Below are 25,926 nucleotides of genomic sequence, written 5' to 3'. Positions count from 1 at the left end.
TTTCAAGTTATACAATGAAAAGTGTATTTTCAAAAAAATACTGGATTTACGTTTATGTCACATATCATTTAAACTATACATGCTAGATCAATTTAACATGGATATTCGTTTCTTTCACATCAAAATACATATATTTTGAGATTTTCGCCTTAATTCTAGTAATCAAAAATTTTACCACTTTTTCCATACGTGTCGTGTTTCCATATAGTCGTGAAAATTTGCGATTTTTTGCCATTTCAAGTTTTTTTGCTGTCAGTTCTGTTCAAATAATGACAGGATAATGAAAATTGTAAGGATTATAGAGAATTTTACGCTGAATCGAGTAGTGGTAAAATAATTTTCAAAGACCTTTGAGTTTTTAAGTTATACAATGAAAAGCGTATTTTCAAAAAAATAGTGAATTTCTGTTTATGTGACATATCTTTTAAACTATACATTCTAGAGCAATTTAACATGGATATTCGTTTCTTTCACATCAAAATACATATATTTTGAGATTTTCGCCTTAATTCTAGTGATCAAAAATTTTACCACTTTTTCCATACATATAGTCGTGAAAATTTGCGATTTTTTGCCATTTTAAGTTTTTTTGCTGTCAGTTCTGTTCAAATAATGACAGGATAATGAAAATTGTAAGGATTATAGAGAATTTTACGCTGAATCGAGTAGTGGTAAAATAATTTTCAAAGACCTTTGAGTTTTCAAGTTATACAATGAAAAGTGTATTTTCAAAAAAATAGTGAATTTCTGTTTATGTGACATATCTTTTAAACTATACATCCTAGAGCAATTTAACATGGATATTCGTTTCATTCACATCAAAATACATATATTTTGAGATTTTCGCCTTAATTCTAGTCATCAAAAATTTTACCACTTTTTCCATACATATAGTCGTGAAAATTTGCGATTTTTTGCCATTTCAAGTTTTTTTGCTGTCAGTTCTGTTCAAATAATGATAGGATAATGAAAATTGTAAGGATTATAGAGAATTTTACGCTGAATCGAGTAGTGGTAAAATAATTTTCAAAGACCTTTGAGTTTTCAAGTTATACAATGAAAAGAGTATTTTCAAAAAAATAGTGAATTTCTGTTTATGTGACATATCTTTTAAACTATACATCCTAGAGCAATTTAACATGGATATTCGTTTCATTCACATCAAAATACATATATTTTGAGATTTTCGCCTTAATTCTAGTGATCAAAAATTTTACCACTTTTTCCATACATATAGTCGTGAAAATTTGCGATTTTTTGCCATTTTAAGTTTTTTTGCTGTCAGTTCTGTTCAAATAATGACAGGATAATGAAAATTGTAAGGATTATAGAGATAGTGGTAAAACAATTTTCAACGACCTTTGAGTTTTCAAATTATATTCAAAAAAATAGTGAATTTCTGTTTATGTGACATATTTCTTAAACTATACATTCTAGAGCAACTTAACAAGGATATTCGTTTCTTTCACATCAAAGAGAGAGATTTTCGCCTTAATTCTAGTGATCAAAAATTTTACCACTTTTTCCGATATAGCGAAAGGTCATCTTCGCTGAATGGACATCAAATAATGCGAATAAAAGATGGTAAGGTGTCGCAAGTCTTTGCGAAACCTGCATTGACATCAAAAAAGTGATGCCCTGGATTTGCTATGGAAATGGAAGGGTGTCACTCACAGCGAATTCCTTTCACTTGATAGAATGATTGTTTTCAATATTAAAATAATTAACCAGAAATGTGCTTCCTTTAATCATGACAACGACCACGCACTATACAAAAATAATTCTATAACAAAAAAAAAGGAAAGTTTTGAGGCATCCACCGTATGGTGCAGATCAAGTATCTTTTGACTCCCATCTGACCCGATCTCTGCACATCTATCTAAGAAAGAACGAAAATTAAAACAGCTCTTTTACCACAGAAGTTCTTCGCTATTAACTTTTCCTCAAACCCTAGACGATAAATAATCTTGCCAGTAAAACAATATGTTATTCTCACTTTATAAACAGTATTTATTCATCTATAACACAGTGATCGTATAAAATATTCAATATATAACAAAATTTACAACTAATAAGATACCGTCAGACTCGTTTTGGTTAAGTGTTTATAGCCGCAGCTCACCCGATCACTTCAACACGAAAGTTTTATCACAACGGACTTCTCGCACTTCACCCACTATATAATGAAATTTTGGCACAAATCGACACCGTCCGGCTACCGGCTTTAAGTATTATTCGAAGCCGTGATGGTCTCCCGAATCCAGTCGACGTTGGAGGAGATCTTATCGTACAGTCTCGGACGTTCCATGCCGTTCTTCGCGCAGGCTATCCGCCAATTGGTGATGCCCACCAGGGTCCAACTATCCGAGTCGGCCATCTTGCATAGCATGGAGCTACCAGCGAATTCCTCCTCCTTGAGAAATGTAATTGATTATTACAATAAATACGCGGGCTTCATAAATACTTACATTGCAATCGTTTAAACCATGCAAGGTCTCCATGCAAACGCTGTTCACGCTGGATATGCTGACGTTCTCACACTTCTCCTTATCGGCCAGCTTCAGTTGCACCCTCTGCATCTGTTCCCGGTTCCTTGACCAACCTAGGGTGTTACACTGAACCGCCGAGGAAAGAACCAAGTTCTCCTGCGGGAGGCAGATGGGTCTGACGAAGTCATTGAACGAGATTGGCTGATCCAGACGTACCAAAGCCACGGTACTCCCCTCTACGGGTGATTTAACCTGAACGGGGTAAACAAAATATATCTATTAGCTGATGTCTTATCTATAGACTCAGCGTTAAGTGTGTCACAGTGATAAATGAGTAAAATTGTTAATTATGTTTATAAAATTCTAACAGTTATGTCCCAAAATACCGTTTTTATAATATCTGCATTTTTTATAGCTTTATGGCGGTATTTTGGGTCTCTATGGCATATTGCTGATCAGTGATTGATCGCATTTTGTCGCCACTACCTGGCCTCTGGCTTATTTGAACCAAATTGTTTCCTCATCCACCGTATTTTCCAGATCTGCCCCCCAGCGACTATTTCCTGTTCTCAGATCTCAACAGAATGCTCGCTGGGAAGAAATTTTCGTCTAATGAAGAGGCGATCGCCGAAACTGAGGCCTATTATGAAGTAAAAGTAATAAATCGTACTATGAAAATGGTATCGAAAAGTTGGAGGATCGCTCTAATCAGTGTATCACCCCCTTGAAGGGAATTATGTTGAATAAAAAAAAATAATTTTTCCAAAAAACTGTGTTTTACTATGGTAGGCCGGGGACTTTTCAACCTGTTATTTATTGATCTGTTATTTAATATTAAAAGGAGATGATATTATTAAATATTTAAACATGGAAAATATATAATTAAAGAAATGGATTCAAGAAAGGTAAATATTAACCAGCACTATTCATTATTGTCCAACCAATATTAATAATGATGCTGCATATTTCGGTGTTAGCAAACGCAACTCGGTTTTTAAGCAATACCGTGTAAAAACAATTACTTTTAGTTGAAACGCCGATCCGATTCGAAATTTAATATCTTAAAAATCGGTTACGGAATCGATCGATACTACGGACGGTACTCACCATGCCGATGATTCTTCGTTCCTGTTCCCATGGTGACGAACTGAACAGTCTGACGACGCCAAATCGGGCGGTCCACTCGGCCTTGGGCTGGCCCTGGAAGCAGGACACGGTGGTGGCGATCCAATTGGGGGAGAGCAAGACGCCGTCGCAGATATGCACGTCCTCCTTGAAGAGGGCGCAATGCCAGGGCCAGTCACCGTGGATGGAGAGTTTCTGGAGGATCCTGGTGGATCTGGAGTAGGTACTTTGGATGCCACACTCTGTGGATGTAAAGACGAGCTTGTTTTATCGCTGACGGTTACTTTTTGGCGGGGAATATCAGACCTAGATCCTCGCAGGTAACTTTGAGGACCTGCTTGGTGTTGCACTTGGTTTTCAGGAAGGATAAGTCGTCCGCGAATGGGTCCTTGATCTTGACATACTGCATATTGACGTCGGTGTCCCTCACCACTTGAAACGAACGAATATCTCTGGAAAAACATCGGAAAATTGATGACGCAAACCCAATCACACTCGAAAAACACTCACTGATAACTCAAAGCCCTGCATAGTGATGCTGCCACGGTCCTGAGGACCTCCTCAGTCTTGTTCTGGGACAAGGTTCGATTCAAGTTCTCCGTGCATAATCTTCCTCTGCTTCCCTTCTCGTTGAAAGTCACGAAACCGTCGTCTTCGTACTTGATTTGATGAGGAGTCAGACTGATAATCTCCGTGGAACTGGCCAGATTCGGAACCAAACTCACTAAAGTGAGATCATAAGAAAATCCACCTAACGATCAAGGTAGAACAACTTACAACAACCTCTTTCGTCGCTACCATCCGGGCAATCATCTACGCCGTCGCATTGTTGGTCAGGACGGATGCAGGACCGACCTACACCACAGTGGAGGTGATTGGGAGCACAATATGTGCAAGAGGTCTCATCGGATAGGTCAGGACAGTCCAGGACCCCATCACAAATACGAGGGGATAAGGCTCGGGACTTTAGTTCATCCACACAACCTAAATACATTCAAATCAGCTTTAATTCTTCAAAAGTGCCGGTATCAAGAAAAAAATCAGGTACTACCGTTGTTGCGACGTAATTATATTTATTTATGTTCAAAAAAGTTGTTTTATTTTAAGTTTTGGCTGGCTTAACGTTGTGATTATTACTTAATACTCATCAATATAATTAGAGATTAAAATAAATATTTGATTGTACAATTTTCTATTATTATTTAATTATTACATTGTTACTAGTCATTTCTGACTAACCTACAATTTGCCTTTATGATAACTTAAATCTAGGTATATAACTAGGAGGACGCATCGGCTCTGTCTCAGTCTCTGGTGAAATAATGTTTATACATGTCACCGCTGTATTTTTTTATTATATGCACCTCACTACACAACACTACACAAGATCAGATGGATTTGATTCTTTTGAGTCTGTGTCCTATTCTGGTGGTATCCAAAACCTGCAATACTTCAATATTCTCATGAGAATGGAGTCTTTCCTTGCAATTATCTTGATTTCTTGACTGACTGTATCTGAAGGTCTCGATGTAGGTAATCAGTCCTATAGTATTTGAGTGTGCCGACAATACCTCTCAGGACTTTATTCTGGAATATTTGTATTTTGTTTATGTTAATCTTTGCAGAATATCTCCATAATTGAACTCCGTATGTTCATATATGTTTCAGTATTTGCTTATATAATAGCAATTTATTATGTACTGATAATTGTGATTTTCTTCCAATTAGGCAGTAAATTTTCCCATATTTCAATTCCAGTTCTATTCTTTTCTTTTTTATATGTTCTTTCTAGCCAAGTGTTGCATCAAGATTCATTCCAAGATATTTAGCGTTGTTGCTATATGGAATGATAGTATTATTTAATGTTATTGGTGCTTGTACGGTGTGTTTGTAGGTGAACTGCACATTCACAGATTTACTTTCGTTTTGCCTGTTGTAATTTTTGTGAGGCTACTTCACTATTGTCTCCGACAGCTATAATCGCGGTATCATCAGCAAATGTAGCCATCGTAATATTTTCCGTTTGTGGTATATCAGAAGTGTAAAGTAGATAAAGCATTGGTTCCAGTACACTTCCTTGTGGTACACCTGCTTTAGCTTCTTTTATCGTAGAGTAAGCTTCTTCTTGTTTGACTCTAAACATTCTGGTTGTAATGTACGATTTTAATAGTTCGGTGTGTTGCTTTGGTAACAATTTCTGTACTTTATGAACAAGGTCTTCATGCCAAACCTTATCGAAGGCTTGTGCTACATCTAAGAATAAAGCTGAGCATATTTTTTTTACTTTCGTAGGCGATTCTACAATTAACAAGGAATATAACGGTATTTTCCTCGCAATGATTGATCTAATAATCCAGTTACATTAATCAAATTATGTTTCAAAGTACATACCCACCCTATAAAGTTTATTATATTTCGTACTAACGTTATTAATAATCCATCATCGATTATAATCCCCGAGACGTATTTACAAAATCGTTAAAGCCAAAGTTTGACAAATGTGACAATATTATTTAATCGATTGTGGAAATGACTGGATGAACGCATTAGATTTAGTTTTATCACAAAATGTGTTCCTGTAATACTTTGATAACTTATTTCCATATTAAAAAAACATTAATTGACTCATTATTTCAATTTTAAACTCTTTTCTTCTTCTTATACTATTTGACCATTTAAAGCAACAAAATATTAAAAATGATTTTGTCATTAGTACAAAATATGTCAATAATTTTTTCGATCAATTGTCGAATTTGTTCCATATTCGACAGAGTTACTTGACAGAAAAGTTATTGCATCCTGAAAGCGTGTCTTTTTATTGTGAGTTCTGAAACAATCAAGACCAATATATTGGTAGCATGTGCTAAATAATTTTGGTAATTTCTTGGCGACCTTTGTTTATCTTCGATTAATCCCGTAGATCCTGCAAGATAATTACAACACTGGATCCGTGAGTATTAATATAAAAAAAAAACAACCTGCCAATGGAGACTTATCAAAAAATAAACACGATAGACCCCAACAGACCGTGTCCCGGTTATCTTGTCTGTTTTAATTGTTCAGTTTTAATCGTTGAAAATAAAAAAACCTTTCATTATTTCCTTACATATCAAACCCGCACTGTCTAATTCTGAGATTTGAGTATGATTAATGTGCCTTTCATTGACAAATCGATTTTTTTCGAACATGGACATCAAGACGTTCTCGATTGAAAAAAAACCATTTGATTTCTCGTATTTGCAATATTTTATATGCAGTGTCTTTTTATCTCTATCTCCCTCTATCTCTCTCGCTCCCGAAACGATGACGATTAGTATTTAATTGCGTGGAAATGATTTTTAGTGTTATTAAGATATAGCATCTCATTTTGAATACAGTGTGGGCCATCTTTCGATTTATTTATAATTGTATGCAACTGTAAACATGTCCAACGACTTTCTCTAACCTTTCATTGTCTTAATACAGTTGGCGACAATTATATAAGGTTTGGGAAAAGAGTAATTTCAGTTTTTCCTAATAGATTGTTTTAAAATCGCATCTCTAGTAATACTATGCATAGTTCTAGATGGAATAGTAAAACAGCCAGACTATGGCAATGGTCCATAGAACATTCTAAACTCTAAATGGAAATTTAAACAGATTTTTAGTAGTAAAATTGAATATATTTTTGAGAGTGAAAATAACTAAACTTAGAAAGAGGAGCTAAGTCTGGAAAATAAGTTGGATGCTGACACAATCCATACTTTTATTTCCTTTATACTATAATTAATCATTATTTTTAATTTAGCTGTGTTAACAGGTAATATCCAACGATCCACAGAATTTGTAGTTGATGTCACTGATCGAAATTCATCAATTAGTTGATTAAGTCTATACTGAACCATTGTTGAATCAAATTTTTCCCGTTCTATAGAATTCGTCCTACATCTATTTCAGCGAACAGCTCGATAGACCTATATAGACCATCATCCATGGTGCTGTAACATTCTCAACAAACTCACCTGGTTTCGGTAGACACCACTCCCCACTGCCCACCTCTGGAAATCGATTGCAGTCAATGATCCCCTTGAATTTGTCAATCAGCCTGCTGCCACAACCTGCCATGAACTCCCTGCAGAAACTCCTACAGGGCAGGATGATTTCGTCCTCTTCGTTGCCCTTTCGACAGGATGGTTGAAGTATCTGACAGACGAACTCGTAGGCGTATCGGTAACATTCCGCATCAACAATCTCCCTGTAAAACTACACCGTTCAGAGAGCGGCTTCGCCATGTTTGCAATGCTACCTGAATGATATCACGTCATCGCGAACATCCTTGAGGCTTTTATGGTCAAATATATTCGGATACGTGGTCAGATTATAATCCAGCTTGTTGCAGTACTTCAACTGTACTGTGGAGCAATACCTGGGAACATGAGGCGGTTGCGTCGCCACTTCGGAAGTGACAGTAGCTTCTGCGGTTGTCGTAGAGTACATCTATAGCAACAGAGACATAAAAACCCACCAAAACCCATGAATCATCGCGGTATACCTGAGGCAGAGCATCGCCGGGCTGCACCTCCAGACTCCTGGCGTCGATGGTCAGGTTCTTGAAGAACAGGGACTCCTCCACCGATATCTCGTTGGCCAAGATCGATTCCAGGTCCTCCGCCTTGATGTTGACGTACGACGGGTCGATCTTTATGTCGAAATGCACAATCAAGTCCTTCTCCTCCGTCCTGTACGGTCACATAAGTCTTCGATGTCAAACGATCAATGAGGAAAGGACGACTCACCCATCCAAAGCTATGACTTCCGTCCCCCGGTACCCGTGCTTGATGGAGCTCCTCCGAAACAGGAGGTTCAGCCTCTCCCTGTAGTCTCTGGACGTGTCCTTGAATTTCTTGGTGCTGGGATCGGCCAGGTCGGTGGAGAAGGCGTCGCCGGATGTCACCCGGAACATGGCCCTATAGATTTGTTCTCCGGGATATTCGGGTAGGAAATATGTATCTGAAAAGGGTCAAAAATCACATGGGCATCACAGATTTTATTTTATCATTCAAACTTTCAACATTTAATCCGCAAATACATAACATTTGTGGCATTTTGAATATTGTTAGTAGTTATATGTTGCCAATGGATGCCGAGGACCGTGGTTCGGAATCCACGTCAAACTGCAGGTTCAATCCAGATAAACCCTCGTTGGTAAAAGGTGACTTTAAAATATATAAAAAACATTATAAGGGACCCTCAACGAATATTTTTTTACAGAAATTCAATTAAACTAGAAAATTAAATGATCTCATTATTAATTTGGCCACCCACTGTATTTCCTCGTTGAACTAAACAGACCTATAACTAAATAATAACCTAAGAAATATCTCGCGTTTAAAATCAAATACTACAAAACATATGGGCGAAAATAGAAAAAAATCAATGAGAGGTCACAGCGATAACAAACAAATAGATAACAAAATAGATAAAGCTAATTATTAAGAAATAAGAATGATCTATGATCAATCAATTTAGCCATAATACTTGTATAAACTATTAATTTCCGAATTGGGCCTACGTCAGTTGATTAAAACTAGCCGACGTTTCGCAATAGTTACAGATAACATCCTCAGGAGACGAGACCTGTCATACTGAGGCCCTAGTCAGGGTGACTGATTAAATCTTTGTTTTTTCGTTGTTTATGGTGGTGTGCCTGATAGAATAGGTCTTATATCCTTTGTCTTTGCTTGATTGTTTTAATCTTTATAAATATGAAAATATTATCGATGGAATATAACTTTGCTATGATCGTATCAAAAATTCCAATGGGTGACGTAGAAAACGAAAACTCCTCTAGTGCCAAACCTCCTCAAAATGACCGCCACTCCAGGAATACGGCCGCCCTAAACTATATTTCTCGTTAATAAAAATTCTCCTTAAACCTAAATCAAAATACCGAAAAAAAATTCGATCAAATAGCACCAGGAAACATTCCTGCACCATTGTTTTCTTGTCCTTGTCATTGCCGACACTCCCGCCGCCCAATGTGAACCAATATTCGACGCAGCTTTCTAACAGAAGAACAACAGGAAAAAATCGATATCGGCTAGCCGCGATTCATTTTTTTTTTGTTCTCTATTGTCGTAATCGTAGTTATTCGGTCCCGATCACGTTTCGTCCAGTGTGGTGACTTTTCAGCGAATTATGCCGATAAATCTTATCGCTCCGTACATATTATATATATTTATTTTTTATGATAATCGAAATTTCATCCGCCAGATGATTAAGATTGATTGGCGTCCGCTCGTGGGGAATTCATCATCAAATTGTGTCGATTACGAGTATTTTAAAGGTTCACACATAATAAATAGCGTCAGATATTTTAAAATAATGTACGCAGAAGGACTGAGCGGTTCTTAGAAACTTAATGATCACAGGAGAGAGCAGCGAAAAGAGTTCGCTGAATTGACTCTTGAATATTACAAAGTGGATACTGATTTTTCGAGAAAAACTATCCTAAGTTGCCATATTCTAAACAAAATACAAGCAACATTAAAAAGTAATTGTTACTAGTGTTGCTACACACGACATGCTAACCGAATTCCTTCTGACTATTGTATGATATTGAAGAAGAAATACTTGCTCGTTTTTTCCAATCACATGCAAATTCTACATGTTTCTTTCCAAGAATGTATTAGAACTGAAGTTATTCAATTAATTAAATATGAACAAATTCAGAGACGCAGATTACGATGGTTATGACTGACGAATAAAAACGAACTCTGAGACTATTTTATAAACAGCTATCTCGAAACAAAAACAAAATCTCCTCCTTATTCGGTCGTACTTTATTTCGGCTAGGTTTTCCCAGACTGTTCATATACCTGCCGCCTGTGTGTGATCATCATTATTGCTATGCGTTATAGGGGATCTGCGCGACGTCACTATGGCACCGATAATCTCAGATAATACCGAACAAAACATCCGTTTTACTAGTCGGATTTATCGCCACTTGATTGATATCGTTACGTAATTGTTGGCCGGCGCAGGAAGTCGCTGATGTGGTGGTACTTACAACCAACGTAGACGGACGCAGCGGCCAGCAGGAGGAAGAGCAGGAACGTGGCTATTATCAGACAGCCACAGCGTCTCTGCGACGTCAGTTTACCCCGGGTGAACCTGATGTCCGAGTCGGAAGACATTATTGAACTTGGCGACTTCCGGTACTTCCGTGTATTGGTGCTGACACTGCTGCAGGACGCCTGCGAAAGAGAAATTATCAGTTTAAGAGTTATATACATTTCTTTTTAATTTAGAGAAATAAGTTTCCTATCAGTGGTGAAAAGTTGTTTATAAAAGTTTTGTTTAATACACGAATCCTCAAAAAACTGGCGATTTACGGTTATGTAGATAAGATTTAGTATCACAATACACGAGTGATTATCCTAATTACTCCGTAATAAAAACTATTTCATAAAAAAATAGACAGAAATTACAAAACCAAGAAGAACATTGATCAAACACTAGTAACGTGTCTTTTAATCAAATAATATTCTCATAATCATTTCAGAGCTATTTTCACGAAACTGATGCTTATTATATACGATGAATGATTGAATAAATATTGCAATAAATATAGAAAAAGTCTCGATATAGACAAACGTACACGGTAAAAATAGAACAGAGCAAAGTTGTTAATGGCGTAAACCATTTAGATTCATTTATCTAGTGTATATTCCGAATTGCAGACTGCAAAGTCTGAGATATTTAATAGTCAATTAACGTGCTCCAATTCCGAATAAACAGGTGGTATAAAAACTGTACAGTTCGAGAGCATTAGAATGCAATATTCTATGGCCTTCATGGTCGTAGGATAAACTATTAAGTAATAATTCCAAACAAACAAGAGCTGTTCTCTCTAAATAAACGCGTGTATACGAACAAGTGCATATATGTTCGGTATATAGTTCAGTGTATTCATCGTAAATTGAGAAAGAAGAATGTGGACAGAATATGTTTACATTTTTACGAGCCACAATCTGTTATTTTAATAAATTTGTTGATTTCTTCTGGTTTCTTCATACTGTATGACTTAAAATTCAATCATCATATTTCGTTGTTCCCTGCGAAGAGAAAACTAGATCTGATTAAAAGTGTATCAGTTTTGTTTGACATCTGTTCTACTGGGGAAAGTTGCTCATTTATTTTCGTCTAATGTTCTTTGACTTTTTATTATAGCATAATGAAGTGTTGGTGTCGATTGCGTTTTTTATACGTTCGGTACTAATCGTGTTTTTTTCTATTTCCACGGTCTCTTATTGAAGTGTTTGTAGTCCTATAGTATTTGGGTGAGTCCACAATACCTGGACAATTGTTGAATACTTGTTAATATAGCCAAACTGGTTAATTGGTATTAGGTTTTTTCTCTCTATGATCAGTTTTATTCTTTTCAACAGGAGTTTTTCAGGAAGCCTTATTTACGAATAACAAAAAAGTAATAATACTATAGAACATATAGAATAATATAGAATCGCCACAGAGATATAATCGATATGTTGGAATTGGCAATAACCTAATATAATCTTGGAATGTATATCAATCATGTCGAATTGGCGTCCCTTTGTGTGAATCCAACCTTTCAAAACAACCATAGTATGGCTTCGTTTGAATAAGTATTACTTGAGATATGCGACTTCAGAACGAAATTAATTTTTCTCCAACCTTATACATGAATACGTATGCGTGACACGCCTTTAAAAATGTTCTCGGCACTCCTGAATATTTTTTCATGGCAGTTATTATTAAAACAATATACATTAATCGTTCTATATTTATCAACAAATCGAATCCATCTTTCCTTGTCGTATCGGTACCACATCGACCCGTCTGCGTCCGAACCGAAGGTGAAGAGGATCGTTTACAACGACGGACGTTCGAAAATGAATCTGACCTACTGTTGAGCCCAATAAAATCACAGAAATCAGTGGGTTAACGAGACCGCTGATAACGGTACCGGAGGAATCTTTCACAGTTTTCGCATCTCGACGACTAGTTCAATCAATTCTGCGCGTCTACCGCGCCGGACCGCGAAGGACATAGTAGAAAGTTCCGCACTTTGGTTTTTCTTTGAGAGTTTGGGTGAACGGGACGGTCTTGAACGATTTTTTCTGTCGGTTTTATCGGTTTTACCATTTTTCGGAACATTTTCTTGTTTATGTTCAGTTATTCAGCAAATCTTATATTTTTAATCGTTCGAATGCGATTTAATGGTTTCTGTTTATGGAATGTGACTTGTCTCAAACAAGTACGGGGGATGAAGAAAATAGTGGACACCTGATATATACACAATATTTATTTATTAATAAAGTGTTTTAGTGAATAGTTTCCAACAGAATGTTGTATATAATAAAGTTGGAAATGGAAATCTACTCCTCACTATCTGCTATAAAACTACTAACGTTATTTATCCTAATAGGAGGTACTATATTGCATGATGTTCAAATTATTTTGTCTCCTGCATCCTTATTTCCTGAATGTCTATAAATTGCTAAACAATAGTAACGATATTTTTTTAATAACATAACAAAGGCAATATGAATATGAATTTATATTTTAATCAAATCAATTTATCTTTCTAAAATCTTGAAAAAACACCTACCCGATCTTTGGATCTACAAAGAATCAACAAGTCTCATACGTTAGCTGTCTCTTGACCTTTCATTAACCCTAACATTATTCTACAGAGGATTGCACTACTGTAACCTTAACTGTTTTCTCCTGAGACAATTCAAGATCTTGAGACAATCAATGAGGTCATTCTATTCCAATTGTATCGATCTCTGCGATTCATCGTCCTTTACTGCCAAGTCAGAATCATAAAATGTTGACAACATGTCGAGTTTTCCGCCCTACACACCCCCTTCAACTTCTACTTCCAACTGATACATTTATAGTAGAGTAGGAACTGATAAACTGACTAAAGGTCCACTTTTTTCCAATTCCAAGACTTATCCGGATCCCTTGCATCCTTGTAGTGCTCACAAGAACCGTTAAATTTGATTTCTGCGAAACTTTATTCTGACAGGTAAGATATTTGTATTAAGTTAATCGTTTGAAACACATTCTCTGGCGTAAATTAGCATAAATATTACACTACAAATTTTGTCCCTAGCGATTACGCTATAAAATCAAGAATAATGTAGATTTGTTTAATAAAAGTAAGTAAATAATGAGAAAAATAGTCGTTCCAATAAAACAGCCAATGCACATCATAGATTTGGTCGAATATTCTTTCAAATGTAATTTGTCGGAGCAGAAACTCGAAGCAAATCTTTCTTAGTTAAAAGGAGACAGAATGCTGTCTGATGCGTCGGAACATCTAACCGAATCGATCTATAAAATTCGACTTGTGTTGGTACTAGTCGGTAGTGATGTCAAATATCTACAAAACTCTTCAAAACATTTTAGTCTTTCATTAACACAGCCCTATTAAACCAGTTACTAATAGGCCGTACCATTGAGAGATCGCAATAATACCAACCAAAACCGATCAAGACGACCGATAGGTACCATGTCTGCGTTTGTTGACCTGAACCAGGCGGCAACAACAACATTTATCTTCTTCGCATCGGAAGAGAGAGACAGACGGATCGGTCTTAGTAGGTTAGCGTGTCAAACGAAACTACGACAATGAGAATATTCGCCCGGTCACCCGTAAAACGACAGATTCCAAGAAACGCTCTTGTTTCTTCGCGTAATTTCGAAGAAACTATTCGGCTCCGATGATAAACGGCGACTTTCTTCGGTTGTAACCTTGGCGCGATCAAAAAAACAACCATTAATGTCAGAGGTTGGATGTGGAAGACGTCTCGCGGATGCTGGTGATGAAATACCATCAAGTTTGGGGTTTAATGGCGATTATCCTCGGTCTATACCAATTTTCGTTAATGATATAATCGTAAAATCGCGATTTATCTGCGGGCGTTGGGAGATCTTCTTAAGTAATTTGGTAAGGAGATACGAAATAGTTCAATCCAATTATCACCACAAGTAATATACCGTACAGATACAAAATGGCGTGAAATTACGAATGTTTGGTTTCTCAAACATATTTTCGAGCATCTTTCTATCATCTCATCCGAGAAGATTTCTTCTTTTATTTATTTAATTACAAATTAATATGTTAAAGTGAAAAGGAGAACACAGAATTTCAAGGATTCAAGAATCTTATGCAGAGTGATGTCTTAATCCCTTAGAAGAAAAACCAAAAGAGAATAATCTCATGAGCCACTAGTTCGCTTTATATTCAATTTATATTATATTTATAGACTAATTTTACAATTTAGAATGTATATATTATATAAAAAAACGATATATCTTTCATCTATTGTATAACCCAAAAACTAAAGGGAATAAAAATGTTTCTTTTCATCATACTCATTTTTCTTGATGCACAATCAATAAGAGCTGACTCATGAAGTGAAGAAAACACTCAATTTCTTTTTGTTGGATAGTATTATTTACACAAAAACAATATCAGTTTTTAAATAACTGGCTTAGCAGGAAACCATATTTTAACCCATCAGATTGATTGTTTCACAAATTAAGCAACAATTAATATCAATGCAATCAAACAAATAATTCACTTGATGAAGGCATTACCTTAAGAAGTCAGTTCGTTATATTATCACCATAAGCTGGCTCTCAGAAGTTTTGATTTCTTCTTTAGAAACTCAGTAAATAGCAGTATGATGTTGACATCATGACTTTTTGACATCAACATTTCCTAATTTACGAGTGCTGATTTATAAACTACAACAAAAATAAACAAACATCTTACCTTCGAGTCCCACGAGGCCTTTCGATGAGTTTTGCTGTTATCCATAGCTGAAGCCGTCATCGTCCCCATTTACTCGACCATCGATAATCACCTCTAGAGTCCTCTTAATCACCACAACACGTACTGGAGCTTAACAGTGACGGCACACGTCTTCTGGGTCGAACAAATGATCCAATATTAACGAGCCCGATCAGATTTCACGAGGCGGTCCGTTCGTCTTTTTCGTTTTGCGGCCGTTCGATGGATTTTTTCGACAATTCGCAGTTTCTCAGTTCGAGAGGCGCGGATTTTCTCTTCGACGGGTCGCAAACGGCGGTAAACGATGCATTTCAGGACGGCTTTCTCCTGCAACAAGATTAACGGAGTTAAAAACGAACAATGAAGCTAAGACCATGGACTAACTTGAAGAATATTGTTCTGATTTCATCTCAAATTAACTATTCTTTAAATAAAACTGATTTTAAAGTAAACGTTATTATTTGGAAGGAATATAAAAAATGGGAAAAGGCTATCTGTATTGGCTTAAAAGGAGATTAAAAGACTCATTCAAAAAGTCGCTGACTTATCAATCTATAATTCTGACTGTATGTAGAATAGACTTCTATCTTTCAAACTAGAGAAATGAGACTTTGAAAGCAACTATTACTAATAATTGTGCATTATCTTTGATGGATTAAAAACCAAAATTACTTTTTCCTCAACCTAATCTTATAACTAATAATGTTCGATCATTTTTAACACTGTAATTTTAATAAATATTTTAGAACCGGTCATACGTATTAAATACCGCAACATCTGTAAAATATTACAGTTTCACTTGATTTGCACAGTTAAAAATCTTGTAGCAACATTATTATTGCACTATTAACATCACCTGCTTCTGTTCACGAACAACAGGAAGCCGATGTCGAAATCACCGAAATTATTATTACACCTAACCCACCGATCAACCAAAACAATTACGAGATTCTGAACGAGACCCATTAGAACCTAAACATGAACAAGGGGAAATAACAGTTATGGAATGTCGGACTGTGTTACAAACCCATTTAGGTACGTGTCGAGATTTAAAAGAGCGCTCATTACCATCGTGCCTGCCCACCATTAGCCATACAGTTCACCTGCGACATTTATCTAAAGGTCGCACGTTGCTGATGATAAATAATGATATACGACTAGCTGTACCTTCGTGAAGACCCAGTTATGCGATGAGCCACACCTTCTAGCTCGAATGAAAAACAAAAGGAAATTCTCAAGGTGTATCGGTTGGTGAAGTCGTCAAATATTGTAAAATGAAATAACGGAATATCTAAATGAATCTGAGAACACCTTTAATTGTTATTCTTTTCTATATGCACTCCCCCATGTCCCTGCATCGCTCCAGGTGATTTTTCGTTGTCTTTGCTGAATGTTTTTGATTTCTTTTCTGCCGTATCTTCTCGAATTAACACCGGTTGCTGAAAAACACAGGGGGTTATAAATAATTTTACATTAAATCGGCTGCATCACGTTAGATAAAAAGCAAAACACATTAGAACCAAAATAAAACAACTATACTGGTTAGTCGGAAGATACTCTCAACTTGATCTAAAATCAAAGAGGTTGATCTATAATACAATTATAAAGCCAATTTGGACGTATGGGGTGCAAATATGGGGTTGCACTAAACATTCAAATCAGTTAGTCATACAGCGCTGTCAAAAGAAGGTTCTTCGATTGATTACCAATGCCTATCGCTATCTAACTAATGAAGAACTGCACGATGACCTGGAAATCAAATGGATTTGCGAAGTTATCCAAGATTTCGCCTTGAAACACGAATGAAGATTACTAAATCATACTAACGTGGAAGCAATACAACTGCTGGACATCGTGCAGGATGTCAGGAGATTGAAACGAACAAAACCATACGAATTTGTGTGAACATTTAGTGTGTACTATTAGTGTAAACGATAGCTATAAGTTAATAATTAATAAATAATTATAATTTTATAATTGAGGAATACATACTGATGTATTTTCTCGCACTCGTCTTGCTTGTTAATTAATCCAAGTACATAGGAAAAGTAGTAATAAATTAATTATAAATTAAGATTGTACTAAGCGTATCTAATAAAGATGTTATAAAAAAATTAAATCGGCTGGTAGGGCAATATTACATTTTTGAAATATAGAATTAAGAATTTATTTCGAGTAGATTTATGTTTATATCACATATTTTGAAAACTCTGCATTCAAAATCAGTATAACATGAATTTTCGGTTTTTTTTTACAGGAACTAACAAGTTTTAGCACTATTTCCATGTATATAGTCGTGAAAATTTGAGATTTTTTGCTATTTTTTAGTTTCCTTGTCATTTGCATTCAAATAATCAGATGTTAGTAAAGATTACGGATATTATAGAGAATTTTACGTCGAATCAAATGGTAGCATAACTATTTCTATACAACTTCTAACTTTTGAGTCGCACAACGAAAAATGTATTTTGAAAATATGAGTGCATTTCTGTTTCTGTCGCATATTTTAAGAACTATACATTCTGCAGCAATTTGACATGGATTTTCGTTTCTTTCATCCCAAAATACATATATTTTGAGAGTTTCGCCCTAATCCAAGAGATGAAAAAATGTGATACTTTTTCCATGTACATAGCCTCACGCATTTTTGGCTATCATTTTCGTTCAAATAATCGCAGCTTAATGAAAATTGTAAGAATTATAAAGAATTTTACGCTGAATCTAATAGTGGTAGAATAAATTTCATACAACCATCAACTTTTGAGAAATATAACAAAAACGTATTTTCAAAAAATTAACGAATTTCTGTTGATCTCACATATCTTCAAAACTATACATTCTATAGCAATTTAAATTAGATTTTCGTTTCTTTCATCCCAAAATCCACATATATTCATAGTATTGTCTCTATCTGAGAGGTACAGAATGTGGCACTTTTTCCATACATATGCTCCTGAAACTTTACAATTTTTTTGCCAATTTCAAAATTTTTACTGTAATTTACCTTCAAAAAATAGCAGGTTCATGAAAATTACAGGGATTGTAGAGATTTTACGTTATACAATGAATAATGTATTTAAAAAATCGTTCTCGAGCTCTTCTAAATTTCACAAATCAATTAAAATACAAGCCCAGGCAGCTATTGGCTGTAATTAAATAGTAATAGAGGAATTATTTAATTTCAATTAAATCGGCGTTCAGAAATAACACAGTAACGCAGTAAAAACATAAATATTATCTCGAACCAATGCATGACAGTAGTTTTTTCGCGTGTACAGCGACCAGCAAACAATAGAAAGTTACAGGCAACAAAAGAGCGCTTGATTGATCGTAAGCCTGCTCGAAACGAAAGTCAGCAACGGATAACATATCAGTTTTAAGATATATGACGTTTAATTACGGACCATTCCATTCATTGGCATTGCATCTAATGGCGCACGGCGAAATCGCAATGCAACAGAAAAAAACAACTGACTTTCACCGGTGCCGCCTGGCCGTCGTCATTTTTAAACCCGTGTTATTCAACATTCCATTCTTCGAAATTGCCGCTCGTTTTATTAATCGATATTGCCGGCATCATCGAAACCGAGCAATAAAACGATGAGGATCCTGTTCATAACACGAAAAGGAAAATTCTCACGCTAAAATCAAGTAGCCGTGTGTGGTTTTACGTACAAAACAATGGTGCGAAACGTGTCATCATTGTTTTTCTCCCACTGTTATATAATGTTACTAGATCAAACTAATAAGCGATTAAAAAACAATTGTGCATCATCGTCTAGCCTCTATGAATGGAGGTAGATGATTTTTTGATGATTGTGTTTAAACAAAAAAAAACTACTCATTGTAAAACGTGAATTAAATATTTAATATTGGCCAAAAAAAAAGTTCATTGTATCGGTTTATAGGCTCGATTCCCAGTATTTTACGACCACACTTGGGTTAAAATTAAATCACAACCAGGCAGGCAGGTACGAAAGTAACTATTTCGATAAAAACCAACAAAGGCAATATATTAAGTGGGTGAAAAAACAATACATTTTATTGTTAAATTGTTTTTTCGTCAATTCAATTTTAAAAATGACTGGTACAACTAAATATTGTCGCTATACTGACATTTTTTCAAGAAAACATCACACTGACACGTTAAAAAACTAGATTTAAGCTCAAAATGAGTTTTTTAACAAATATTTATCTGTTGATGACAAAAATCATCATAAAATTATCAATACACCATTCGTTGGCCGATTTTATTGATACATTGATACGAAAACATGATACTTCAAACTTTTTCGGTCTACCAGAACGTTATTTGTCTGTCTGGCACATCGAAATCACCACTTTTGAATTTTCGAAACTGTACCTCTTATGTTTGTGAGAATAGGGCTCACCGTAAGTTTCTACCAGCAAACGACAACTTTCAGCGGCATCAAAGAGGTATAAATCTATGACGGTGTTACTTTCGCAAAATGTAACATTTATAGCTTTGAAGCTTGATGTCAGTGGAATAAAATGACATACGTGTCAAATCATAACATTGCATACGCAGACCTAGCGAGATCTGTTAGAAAACCCGGTAATGACTTCCCAGTACAGCTCATAATAAGAATGACCGAAGAAGAGAAAACAAGCTGACTTTTGCTGTTTCTATAATTTGGAAATAACATAAGTATAAAATACCGCATATCAATGAACAAAAGAGAAAATGTTCAATACTAGAATGTTCCATATGCTATTCAGTCCACTATACATTAAAATAATTTAAGAACACTTACTCCTCACAAGAGTAAGATGTCTAAATAAAATTAAAAAGCACTGGTCCATATCATAATGAAAGTTATATTGAACTACACTAGAAAATAATACATCAAGTATCGAAGATGTAGTGGTAATTTCTTGAAAATGATCATATCGATAACGTGACAATTACATCATCAAATATGACATTAAATTTCGCATGGAAACCATAATTTGCTATATATATATTCACCTGAACCGAAACTATGGAGGAAATCTTTGAATTATCCCGATTTCCTGACTTAATGATTTAATAATACGTTACACAAAAGCGCCATAGACAATCGCGTCCATTAAAACACGCTTTAAAACAAAAGAGAAAGTTCCTGCTCGGCTATGTGCGTGATATAGTCCGATGTTTCCGAACAATCATTAAAAAACAATTATCCGCCAGCTGTTTGGCGATTTTCTGCGGTTATTCATCTCGAGGAAATCGAAAACTGGAATGAGGTTGTTCCCAGGTCATACCCTAGACCTTCACACTCGGAATCAGCCTTAAATTGTTCGGTGTACACTTGAAAAAGAGACAATCGTTCCGTTTTTCCCATAGTAAACACAAGTACTTCGATATAGTTTTGTTAAAACGGTGTGGTATTATCTATTCTCGTTGTTTTCGTTGAGTTATCTCTTATATAATAAATATTTAAACAGTGAACAATATTTCAGAACCACTTGACGTGTGTTTATTTCAAATACACAATAATTTGAGAGAATTAAGACGAGCTGGCAACATTGGAAAATCGGGCATAAGTATTTTCAGGTTTTGTTTAAATTTTTTTCATTTTTTTGACAATATTTCCCGTTAGCTATAAGAAATTATATGCTACTATAGCAAAAAAACATCAATTTCAATAAAATGTTAAATCGTGTGTATTTATGAGCGGTTTCTCTTGATGGAATGGTAACAATTCACAAAAAAACTATCTATTTGGACCATTTCTCTTTCACCGTTTCAACGACATACTTACGTACGTGTAAATGTTTTTTATGTTGACAATTAAAAATAATAATTAACAACTAGAAATATATCCACTATTAAAAACAAAACATCATCGGCAAATTGAATTAAAATAACTACATTAAAAATGTCCGAAGATGTGGGGACAAAAACAAGCGGGCAACACTGTTGTCAGAAAACAAAAATAACGACCAACGACACCTTCCTTAGGTAGGTAGTACCCCGTTGTTTATTCACAATATTGTCTGGCAAGGAGCTCAATATCTCCATCTATAAAAGAGGGTGCTTAGCGAAGCAGAAGACAGCCGTTGCATTGAAACACCTGCTGGTTTTTTGGCCCAGACGAACAATTTATTCGATTTCTTCTTTTTGTTATCCTTAAAATAACCCAGCACGACATGGAAAAAGTGTGATTTTTTTTCTTTTTCTATGTTTTGTTAAGTAGTCCTCTATTATGAAGCGAAAAAACTGAAAATCCAAATTAAATTTCTCTAAAATTGATTGAAATTGAAAAAACTCAAAATTTAAATTAAATCCCTTTAGGACAAATAATTTTTTGTGATAGATAACATAAATAGATATCCACTAGTTCCAAAATACAGTCATATTCATTGCATAACTTTTATAGATGCAACAGTTTTCTGATGATATACGAGATCAGTTTAATCCCATTCTTCCGTCTATTCTCCACGAAATCCCTCAAGTAAAGAAAACACAGAATTGCCAATACCGCAGTATCAGTTCGGTGTCGAAACCGTCATTCCGCCAATATAAAATCACGCGAACAAAGAGCGAACGTTCACTTTACGGCGACCTTTCGGGAAAGGGCAACGTTTGCACGAACCAGTTCCCAAATATCAGAAACCACCTCTGAATTCGGGCTCTCGCACAAGAATCTCCAGCGGCTGACTCCGAGAGCAGGACGTGGTACCTTTTCTGTTCGTTCTGATTCGAATTGTATATTTAAACGTAAAGTTGGGAGAAAATTGTTTGGTTTTTGTTAGTACTTGACTTTAAAGTCGCATAACTTTAATAATTCTGACTTAATGAAGCCATACTATAACACATTTGGAAGGTAACAATCCCTAGAAGATTCTAGGCAACATTATTCGTTGACTCTGTTAGTACTTAGTACTATTATCATAATACTTTCTTTATTTTTCAACAACCAATTTCAATTTTCAATGTCAACAAATAATGTAATTGAAGCACACAACTAAAACATGCAGAATTAATCAATAGGATGGCTGCAGCCACCGTGTAGTCCGGATCTTACTCCGTTCAACTACCATTGGTTACGATCTCTACAGAAACTTCTTAAAGGAAACTCAATTTATCGCTCAGAAATTTTAGAAAACTGAAAAGAGTTACAAGTTAATATGTTTTGGTACACTGTAATTAATTATGTTATTTATACACATTTGTGTTCTGTTTTACTCACTTTTTATTATTTGTATATAATAAAAATCGGTGTATTTTAACAAATTCTTCTCAAATGTAATTGTTAATACATAAAATTCTCGTTATAGTCGCCAAATAACATATAAATGTTGAAGCAAAAATAAATGGATTTTTATTTATTTATAATTTTGTAATTGTATAGTGGTTTGATCCTTGAATAAATCCTAGCCCAAGTCATAACAAGTGTTCTTGGCGAAATAACAGGTCGCTACATAACATTTAGAATAAAAGAAATGTTACGAATAAAAATATATTACCACTTTTGGGTATTGAAATCTTGAATATTAACAAAGACGGACAAATTAGTTACACAAATTAGTTTGCAGGGACACAAGATACAAAGGAAAAACAGAAGAGAGAGATATAGAGGAAAGAATCAAAGGGCGACCTAAGCGATCCTCGAAGAAAACTGAGAAAAAAAAACAGAAAAAAAATGGAAGGAATTTATACACGAAGAAAGAGAACTTCCAAAAGGATCTTGAGAATGGTATGTGATGAGAAAAAACTATGCTAGATTATTGTAGAAAAACATGGAGCAAGTTTCTTTGCAAATTTGCACAATAGTGTGTCATTTAAAAAAAAAACACAATCTCGACCGATAGCTAAAATACCGAATATATTTTCTGTATTCGGAGCAGAATTAGGTTGTTATTCAACGTTTCGACATCCAACTTCGTGCGTTATATTTGTAATAAATACGCGGAAATTGAAGCTAATGGTAAGACAAACAGCTAATGGCGACGTACGCTTCACCAGTTCCACTTTTGCAGCAATTGTTGCGTGTTCTAACTGTACAGCGGTCATCGACGACCGGTCCCACCCCGCACAATTGTGAAAAATACGCGGATGGCCGTTGACCGTAACAGAAAACACCACAATTGACGCTATATGTTAATTTTTTTTTTGGCGAACGGACAGACAATTAAAAGACGACCCAGTAACTGTTGGCGGAATAATGTTTCGTGTTCATACGATACAAGAATCCCTTTCTCTTTGCGTTTTTCCTAGCGATCCGGACGCTTTATAAGTAACTCGTTGATATTTACAGAAATGGTACTTGTGTGAAACGATACAAAGTTGCTTTTTATATGAAACCGTACTTTCCTTGTTTTAGTCTTTTGAAAATTCCTTAGGATCTTGAAATGTTGAACTTTTTGTTGAATTCCTCGGCATTAAGCCAACCGACCGACCAGTGACCAACGTAAAAATCATCCCAGAAGGCATCCGGTCTTACCCAGCCTGCTTACCGGCGTGACTGAGATCATTTTCCTTGTCGGATTTTGCACCCTTGCCTAAGACAAAACGACGACCATTCCCCAGCAGGATCGCAACAGTAGGAGGACCGTCCTGTCGCCTTTAATACTGCGCCAACCAAGCCGAAAGTTAGATCATTTATCCCATAATTGTCTTATTAATTTGGATAATTGTCTTTTCCTTGAGGATTATGTACATTTTACCTTCATGTACTTTGAGAGTTTTATTTCTATACAGGAGATAACAAATTTTATCGCATTTTCCGTAATATAGTCGTAAAAATTTGCGATTTTTAATATTTTTGCTGTCATTTCCATTCAAATGATGGTAGACTAATAGCACTGTGTATAAAGGATTTTACGCTGAATCGAATGGTACCATAATAACTTTTGTACAACCTTCAGTTTTCAAGTGATAGTCATAGTAGTAAAAATTTGCTATTTTTGGCCATTTTCAGTGCTTTTGCTATTGTTTCCGTTCAAATAGTGACGGGTTAATAAAAGTCACAGGGTTCATAGGGAATTTTACGCTGAATCGAATGGTAGCATGATAATTTTTGTACAACCTTTAGTTTTCAAGTTATATAATGAAAAGTGTATTTTCAGAAAATGAGCGAATTTTTGTTTTATGTAAAATAACTTAGAATATATTAATTCTAAAGCAATTTAACCTAGATTTTCCAGTTCCTTTAGCCCAGAATACATATATTTTGAGGGTTTTTTTATCTTCATCCGAGAGATGAAAAATTTTGGCACTTTTTCCATTTCCTTTTTCCATGTTCCATTTGTTTTTGCTGTCGCTTCCGTTCAAATAATGGCACGTTAATGAAAGTTACAGAGTTTATAACGAATTTTACGCTGAATAGCCTACTAATTTTTGTAGAACCTTTGGTTTTTAAGTTACATAATGTTCAAAAGCAATTTGACATGAGTATTCGGTTATTTTATCCTAGTAAACATTTCGAGAGTTTTATTTTTATTTTTATTAGAGAGATTATGAGTCCTGAAAAATACTTCTCAGACAAGATTAATTGCCTTCGCATTCTCTAAAACGACCGAAGGTCCTATCATTCTAAAAGAATATCATCCACATTTAATATCAAGATACCCTTAAACCACTGTTGGTCTGCCGACTTTTTCCCGTGTCTTTATATCAGAACCGTAAACAACATCTTTTTCTCGAGCTTGGCCTTGGCAAAAGTTACACAAAACAAAAAATGTTTCGATAAATGTCACTCGAGTTCAAAACCTTGTAACTCGCCAAAGAAGCCCCCAATTCCAATAAAATTTTCTCTTTGTATGCTAGTACGTATGCGAGATATGACCTTTGGAATGTAGATGTTCTCAGAGCTGAGCGCGATCCACTGTGGATTATCCGTCAATACAGCAATATTTTTCCTAAATCAAATAGGACTGGAAATTCGTTGAAATGGCAATTAAATCGCCTAATGCTAGGAGGGACAATATACTTTTAAAAATTACTACAACATTCGAGTTGAAAAAAAACAGCGACAATCTGGGAGGATGGTGATCAAGGCTGACCGGTGGCTGCTGGCCGTGGTTCGAAGCCCCATTCAAACAATAGTTATCAACAAATGAGAACATTTACAACTCCAATGAAACGGAAACGATCGAAACATATCCACAAAAAAAACCTCCACCAAAACAATCGAAATTAATTCAAAACTAATAATAGAACACCGATAAAAAACAATTAGCAAGAATTCGCACTTACCCAACACGATTCGTTCTATTTTTTCTCCATCCAGCCGAACGTAGAAATAAAATTTAAAACAACAACCTTTACCACAAACCTACCCACTTTACCGACCAGGCGCAAGCTCCGGTGACTGTCCGACACAGAAAAAAAACGGCGAGCCGCGATCGAAACGCACCCAAATTTTCGAAAATCGCCCGCTGACCAGCCGGAACGACTGCGGAATTGGAATAAGTCGATTTCTTCGGGGACCGCGTCCTCTCACCACACAACTCTGCCCCACTGTGGTACGTACG

At 35.5% G+C, this 25,926-nt stretch overlaps 1 protein-coding gene across 2 annotated transcripts in view; it reads right to left on the bottom strand.

Moving 5' to 3' along the window:
- Positions 1-1,986: 1,986 nt before the first annotated feature.
- The window catches only part of LOC143199784 (atrial natriuretic peptide-converting enzyme), a 24,447-nt gene continuing 507 nt past the window's right edge, over positions 1,987-25,926 (bottom strand). Inside the window, exons 1-13 of one of the 2 annotated variants that reach the window (XM_076409871.1) lie at positions 25,649-25,916; positions 15,427-15,771; positions 10,663-10,849; positions 8,390-8,603; positions 8,146-8,332; positions 7,900-8,090; positions 7,616-7,848; positions 4,392-4,598; positions 4,125-4,338; positions 3,921-4,066; positions 3,597-3,856; positions 2,469-2,741; positions 1,987-2,413 (exon numbers count right to left, since the gene is read on the bottom strand). In XM_076409871.1, the coding sequence (XP_076265986.1) occupies positions 2,225-2,413; positions 2,469-2,741; positions 3,597-3,856; positions 3,921-4,066; positions 4,125-4,338; positions 4,392-4,598; positions 7,616-7,848; positions 7,900-8,090; positions 8,146-8,332; positions 8,390-8,603; positions 10,663-10,849; positions 15,427-15,495 (2,370 nt within the window). In that variant the 5' untranslated portion in view covers positions 15,496-15,771; positions 25,649-25,916 and the 3' untranslated portion in view covers positions 1,987-2,224. Of the gene's footprint in view, positions 2,414-2,468; positions 2,742-3,596; positions 3,857-3,920; positions 4,067-4,124; positions 4,339-4,391; positions 4,599-7,615; positions 7,849-7,899; positions 8,091-8,145; positions 8,333-8,389; positions 8,604-10,662; positions 10,850-15,426; positions 15,772-25,648; positions 25,917-25,926 lie in introns of those variants that run through there. The other variant, XM_076409872.1, reaches the window with a different exon arrangement.

Source organism: Rhynchophorus ferrugineus, unplaced genomic scaffold (genome assembly GCF_030347505.1).
Source record: "Rhynchophorus ferrugineus isolate W39M unplaced genomic scaffold, kcgeb_rfMv2 rfM7, whole genome shotgun sequence".
NCBI classification, from domain to species: Eukaryota; Metazoa; Arthropoda; class Insecta; order Coleoptera; family Curculionidae; genus Rhynchophorus; species Rhynchophorus ferrugineus.
The sequence above is the reverse complement of the archived record's forward strand: the minus strand, read 5'-3'. Positions and strand labels throughout refer to the sequence as shown.